Source organism: Zophobas morio, unplaced genomic scaffold (genome assembly GCF_036711695.1).
Source record: "Zophobas morio isolate AGI-343-1 ecotype UQ-CSIRO unplaced genomic scaffold, CSIRO_AGI_Zmor_V1 ptg000016l, whole genome shotgun sequence".
In the NCBI taxonomy this organism is placed as follows: domain Eukaryota; kingdom Metazoa; phylum Arthropoda; class Insecta; order Coleoptera; family Tenebrionidae; genus Zophobas; species Zophobas morio.
In genome coordinates this window covers 1,996,818-2,004,322 of record NW_026972121.1, presented here as the reverse complement: position 1 = coordinate 2,004,322, position 7,505 = coordinate 1,996,818, and the positions used below count along the sequence as shown (strand labels likewise).

General features: G+C 35.3%; 1 protein-coding gene across 1 annotated transcript in view; it reads left to right on the top strand.

Annotated features, from left to right (window-relative positions):
- Nucleotides 1-646: 646 nt before the first annotated feature.
- The window catches only part of LOC135129530 (RNA polymerase II elongation factor Ell-like), a 134,521-nt gene continuing 127,662 nt past the window's right edge, over nucleotides 647-7,505 (top strand). The window contains exon 1 of the mRNA XM_064056696.1: nucleotides 647-894. Coding sequence (XP_063912766.1) covers nucleotides 763-894 — 132 coding nt within the window. The 5' untranslated portion in view covers nucleotides 647-762. The remainder of the gene's footprint in view (nucleotides 895-7,505) is intronic.

Sequence of the window (7,505 nt, the reverse complement as noted above, 5' to 3'; positions counted from 1 at the left end):
TTCTTCAATTTTTTCTTTTTTCAATTTTTTATTTTTTTTTTCTTTTCTTCTTTTTTTTTTCTCGCCTCTTCGTTATTGGGCACTCAGCCTGTTAAGAGGCGTAATCATAATAATAATAATAATAATAATAATAATATAAAGACCGTGAACGAATAATAGTCGTGTATGAGTGTATTCAGGGTTGCATAAACACGAAAATTACTAATATTAAAGTAAAAAGTACTTCCATACTTTTCAATAAGTAACTATTAAAGTGCATTCATTTGATGCAGATTTGTGTGAAAACACTTTAGAATGTGTACTAATTATGACGTCATTAATTCATTATTGAAAATTTCAAACGAAATTAGTGTGACCGGTAGCGGCGCTGTCGGGTAAAACGATTAACAAATAGTAAAAAATCACTTACCATAAACTATTAGAAAACGTCTAAAATATATTTCACACAATTTAGTGTTTAAATTTCGTGGAAATCTAGCGCAGGTGCACACCATTTTGATACAGTTGACAGAACGACTGTGTAGTCAGTGGCGCCCTCTGTTCAGATTGACTTAGTTTCATTTTAGTTAGAATTTCACAACGTTTGGTTGTTAATATCGCCTTATTTATTTATTCTGTGATTTATCAGCCTCATTGCATCGACCGGAAGGTGTCTTTACTTCGACAAAGTGTTATCTTGACATTAATGAACACGGTGCCGCCATTGATCGTCAAACGTCAGCTGGTTCTGAAGTGCGACAGAGTGGACTGCACTGGACAGAAATGGCGACTCTCTGTCCAGGTGTTCAGTATGGGTTATCTTCTCAGCAAAATTTTGGTGAAAATAAAGACTTAATTTTTGTGAAATTAACGGATTCCGCAGTTCGTGCAATATACGACTTCATAAAAAACCAGGTGAGTTTAATTTACGATTGTTTTTATCCGTCCCCGAGCCTACAATCTGTTGCCGTCCAGTTAGATAAGTCGCCATATTCAGATGACTTATTAACCTATTATATTATCAGTCGAAAACAATAAAGTGGTTTTTCGCCAATCGGCCCCAACCCCAGCGCTCTGCCCCCGGAAAACCCGCCGCGACGATTTCGCAACTCGGAAAATTCCCCCCGTGCTCGCGCCACGTCACAGTGAAAACTCGGCGCGATTTTCCAGCAGCCCCGCTGGCCCGACAGCCCCCGTGGCCCCTCTGGAAACCGCCGCTTAGTCACCCAATCCTTGGCCATAGAAGGTGCGAGCGCTCAGTGTCATTTTCGCGAGAAAGTTCGCGTTGCGGGCCGAAAAGCGCGCTGGCTTTCCGCCGCCCCCGGACGCGTCAAGACGTTTTCTCAGTGTGTCAAATCGGGGAAGTATGGAGGCCCGTTCGAATCGTGTCACAAGACAGAACGGTTCCCAAAGCGTATTAGCATACTGGACCAACTACACCCGGAGGCGGTCCATAATTACAACTCTGTTTTTACACCTGACATTTGCCCGCAACGTGATCCCGGAGGCGGCGTTGGGCAACGCTGCCCCCAACCCCGTGGACGGCGTGGCAGAAGACTCCGACGTTTCGAACGCAGTCGTGCGTGACAATGCATTGCGGTTTTTTACCTGAAAACGCTCGAACTATCAGGAAACTCGGATTAGTAATGTATGCACATAGTGAAGTCATTGTCTTGTGTCTCCAGATGCACGCTTCATTAAAATAGCATTTGAATTAAATATTGGTTAGGTAACTGTTACAAAACACGGTGTGACGGTGAGGTTTTCACCGATTTTCGGAATGAGTGACGAAAGTCGAGGAAAAACGTCGGACGAGAGTGCTTTCAAATTTTCTATTATTCGGGCGAGGAGTGATGCGTATTTACAACGGTATAATTTAAATAGGAGTAATTATACGAATTCTTTCGACGCAACAGACTGGAATTTCAGTCAACCGCTTTTTCCTACATCACTGTATATATTAAGAGTACTCGGTCCGTTAGAAGCAATTTTGGCTACGATGTCTTTAAATATGACATCATCAATAATTTGCCAATGACACACTTCGCCGTGTTGACAGTCCACTCCTCCGAATATTACTTTACCGAATCGTTTGTAAATTCGTGCAACAGCAACAGATTTCGGCGGATTCTTGAGGCACCCCGGCCAAAAAACCAAAAATCTGCGGCCTTCCTGAAAGATTCGGTTCATTATGAGTTGGTATGTCGGTTTGCAGTTGAAGCCAAGTTTAGTAGTGTGTAAAAATAGAGCCAAAAATCTTTTACCGCCTCCGCGCTACCGCCGCCAACGTTCTATTTCCAAACACAATACTACCTTTTTTGCTCGAAAATTACGAGTGCTTTTAGTTATGTGTATAGCGTGTTGTTATTTTGTCAATTCATGACGTGCCGTGACTCCTAGAATACGAAAAAATAGGTCCTCCGTTTCGTTTTTGATAATTTAGCTTCTCATGGATATCAATAAATAGTTCTTTTAATTGCACCTGAACGTGCTCGCTGCGCTCGCACTTTTAACTTGTTTTTCCAACCCTATTCTCCTAAAAGTGTTTTTGGAGTCTTTTAATACTTTAATACCTTCTTGTTTGTTTAAATAGATGTTATATTTTTGTTATATGTTTGTCCTATAATAGGTTACTGTTGGACAAATAAAGATTACTATTATTATTATTATTATTATTAATACCTTCTGAAATTTTCCTGCGACACGTGGTTATTTTTTTTGTGGGTTTCGACATCCAGAAGTTATTTCGGCTTCATTTCTTCGAAAATTTCTGCCGTTTTTCCAAAATCGCCGACTGAATTGTGACAATTTCTAGCATTTTCAAAAAATTTTACTTTCAAATTCAACATTTCCAAAATCCTGTTCTGAGATCACAAAGGTGCTTTATTTTTCGACTTAGTTTGTGGAGATCTCAGACTTTTACGTTTTCTCGATCTTTCATGACCCCTAGAAGACGAAGAAATAGGTCTCCCATTTCCGTCTGTCTGTCCGTCTGTCTGCCGTCCCGGATTTTTATTAGATAGATAATCTCCGAAAGTACTGGACCGATTGTTGTGAAATTTTTTACTTATATTAGCAAAAACGCCAACCAAAATTTGTGTAGTCATCCCCACCACAAACGCGATGACGTCACTTCAAAATTGTACATAGTAAATGGGTTTTAAATTGTATAAAATAACATAGTCCTACACATGTAGTTTACGACTCCGAATTGAGTTTATACCCGAAACGTCCAGATTTTTAGAAAAAAAAAATCAAATTTATAAAACAACATTTTGCAATTTAATTTTGAATCTGCTAACCCGAATGTTTTGAAATGTTGCAGATGTTTTAAGGCTATAAAGAGCATCATAAATCTTTGGTCAAAATATATTTGGTTATCCAATTTTTTTCAACCCTATTCTCATAAGAGTGTTTTTGGATTCTATTGTTGACATAAATCTCCAGACTTAAAAAACACAACATTTCCAAAGTCGCATTTTTTAATACTTTAATACCTTATGAAATTTTCGACTATTTTTCGTCCACTTTCGACACGTGGTTATTTTTTTGGTGGATTTTGACATCCAGAAGTTATTTCGGCTTCGTTTCTTCGAAAATTTCTGCCGTTTTTCCAAAATCGCCAACTGAATTGTGATAATTTTTAGCATTTTTAAAAAATCTTACTTTCAAATTTAAAGTTTCCAAAATCTTGTCTTTTTGGGCAATTTTTAATTAAATTTTCTATATTTTTCAATTTAGACTTTCCCCAACTTTAAAGTGGTATCGTACACGAGAAATATATTTTTTTAATTTAGCTTCTCAGGGACAATTATTTTGGAATTAACATTTCAAAATCTGTTTCCCTCAATTTTTTTGAGAAGTTTTTCAAAACTTCTTTTTTTCCACTGTACACGTGTTTTGAGTTTCTAAGAAAAAAATCATCACAATTGAGATGGGGTGGGTGGGCGGGGTTTGTATTTGGCCTTTTTTTCTAAACATATCTAGTGTTCTTTGAAGAACACGATACTCAAAAACATGTTTTTAATTTCTTGTAAAGTATTCAAGTATTTTGCAGTTAAGCTCCGCCCGTTTGATTCACAGCGAATAAAAAAAATCGTCACAATTGAGATAGGGCGGGTGGGCTGGCTTACATTTTGCCTTTTTGTTTTAATATATCTAGACTTTTTTTCACAACATGAAACTTAAAACATGTTTAACATGGCGTTAAAGTACCACGTGGCCGACTCTACGCCAATCAGACATCACTAAACACCTCGTCAAATGCGTGATTAGCTTAATTTCAATTAAAATATTGTATAAATTTGCCCTTTTAAAAATCCAAATTTTGTTAAAAAAGAAACATCTTTAAAATGCGAACACAGCGAGTAACTTTAGGTTCCTGGGATTTTTCCTGCTTCTTAAAAAAAATTCCGACTTGTAATTTTGAATAACACCTAAATGTGTTTTTGATAAAATAGCTTCTCAGGAATATCAATAAATATTTCTTTTAGTTGCACCTAAACGTGCTCGCTGCGCTCGCACTTTTAACTTGTTTTTTCCAACCCTATTCTCATAAGAGTGGTTTTGGATTCTTGTTAAAACATATCTCCAGACTTAAAAAAACGCTCCCTAATTAGACATTTTTTCTTGATTTTTAGGCAACATTTCCAAAGTCTCATTTTTTAATACTTTAACACATTATGAAATTTTCGACCATTTTTCGTCCACCTTCGACACGTGGTTACTTTTTTTTTGTGGATTTCGGCTTCATTTCTTCGAAAATTTCTGCCAATTTTCCAAAATCGCCAACTGAATTGTGACAATTTTTAGCATTTTTAAAAAATGTTGCTTTCAAATTCAAAATTTCCAAAATCTTGTTCTGATATCACAGAGGCGTTTTATTTTTCGATTTAGTTTGTGGAAATCCCAGACCTTTTTCTTTTAGGCGATCTTCTATTAAATTTTCTATATTTTTCAATCTATACTTTCCCCAACTTTAAAGTGGTTTCGTACACGGGAAATATATATTTTTTAATTTAGCTTCTCGGGAACAATTATTTTGGAACTAACATTTCAAAATCTGTTTCCTTCAATTTTTTTGAGAAGTTTCTCACAACTTTTTCTTACCACTGTACACATGTTTTAAGTTTCTAAGAAAAAAAATCATCACAATATGGATGGGGTGGGTAGGCTATATTTATATTTAGTGCTTTTTTCTTTAATGTGCATAGTCTTCTTTGAACAACACGATACTCAAAAACATGTTTTTAATTTCTTGTAAAGTATTCAAGTATTTTGCAGTTAAACTCCGCCCGTTTGATTCACAGCGAATAAAAAAATCGTCACAATTGAGATAGGGCGGGTGGGCGGGCTTACATTTTGCCTTTTTGTTTTAATATATGTAGACTTTTTTTCACAACATGAAACTTAAAACATGTTTAAAATGGAAAATTGTTTTAAATAACACCTGCACGTGCTCTCTGCGCTCGCATTCCAAATATTTTTTTTCGGTTTAGACCCGATTCACAGAAGTTCAATTAAATGTTTAACATGGCGTTAAAGTACCACGTGGCCGACTCTACGCCAATCAGACATCACTAAACACCTCGTCAAATGCGTGATTAGCTTAATTTCAATTAAAATATTGTATAAATTTGCCCTTTTAAAAATCCAAATTTTGTTAAAAAAGAAACATCTTTAAAATGCGAGCACAGCGAGCAACTTTAGGTTCCTGGGATTTTTCCTGCTTCTTAAAAAAAAATCCGACTTGTAATTTTGAATAACACCTAAATGTGTTTTTGATAAAATAGCTTCTCAAGGATATCAATAAATATTTCTTTTAGTTGCACCTAAACGTGCTCGCTGCGCTCGCACTTTTAACTTGTTTTTTCCAACCCTATTCTCATAAGAGTGGTTTTGGATTCTTGTTAAAACATATCTCCAGACTTAAAAAAACGCACCCTAATTAGACATGTTTTCTTGATTTTTAGGCAACATTTCCAAAGTCTCATTTTTTAATACTTTAACACATTATGAAATTTTCGACCATTTTTCGTCGACCTTCGACACGTGGTTACTTTTTTTTGTGGATTTCGGCTTCATTTCTTCGAAAATTTCTGCCGTTTTTCCAAAATCGCCAACTAAATTGTGACAATTTTTAGCATTTTTAAAAAAATTTACTTTCAAATTTAAAGTTTCCAAAATCTTGTCCCAGACCTTTTGCTTTTAGGCAATTTTTTATTAAATTTTCTATATTTTTCAATCTAGACTTTCGCCAACTTTCAAGTGGTATCGTACACGGGAAATATATTTTTTTAATTTAGCTTCTCAGGGACAATTATTTTGGAACTAACATTTCAAAATCTGTTTCCCTCAATTTTTTGAGAAGTTTTTGACAACTTTTTTTCCCACTGTACACGTGTTTTAACTTTGTAAGAAAAAAAATTATCACAATTGAGGTGGGGTGGGTGGGCGGGGTTTATATTTGGCCTTTGTTTCTTAGTACGCATGGTATTCTTTGAACAACACGATACTCAAAAACATGTTTTTCATTTCTTGTAAAGTATTCAAGCATTTTGCAGTTAAGCTCCGCCTGTTTGGTTCACAGCGAATAAAAAAAATCGTCAAAATTGAGATAGGGCGGGTGGGCGGGCTTACATTTTGCCTTTTTGTTTTAATATATGTAGTTTTTTTTCACAACATGAAACTTAAAACATGTTTAAAATGGAAAATTGTTTTAAATAACACCTGCACGTGCTCTCTGCGCTCGCATTCCAAATATTTTTTTTCGGTTTAGATCCGATTCACAGAAGTTCAATTAAATGTTTAACATGGCGTTAAAGTACCACGTGGCCGACTCTACGCTAATCAGACATCATGAAACACCTCGTCAAATGCGTGATTAGCTTAATTTCAATTACAATATTGTATAAATTTGCCCTTTTGAAAAATCCAAATTTTGTTAAAAAAGAAACAAATCTTCAAAATGCGAGCACAGCGAGCAACTTTAGGTTCCTGGGATTTTTCCTGCTTCTTAAAAAAATTTCCGACTTGTAATTTTGAATAACACCTAAATGTGTTTTTGATAAAATAGCTTCTCAGGAATATCAATAAATATTTCTTTTAGTTGCTAAACGTGCTCGCTGCGCTCGCACTTTTAACTTGTTTTTTCCGACCCTATTCTCATAAGAGTGGTTTTGGATTCTTGTTAAAATAAATCTCCAAACATAAAAAAACACCCTAATTAGATTTTTTTTTTATTTTTAGGCAACATTTCCAAAGTCTCATTTTTTAATACTTTAACACCTTACGAAATTTTCGACTATTTTTTGTCCACCTTCGACACGTGGTTACTTTTTTTGTGGATTTCGGCTTCATTTCTTCGAAAATTTCTGCCGTTTTTCTAAAATCGCCAACTGAATTGTGACAATTTTTAGCATTTTTAAAAAATTTTACTTTTAAATTCAAAATTTCCAAAATCTTGTTCTGGTATCAAAAAGGCGCTTTATTTTTCGACTTAGTTTGTGGAGATCTCAGACCTTTTT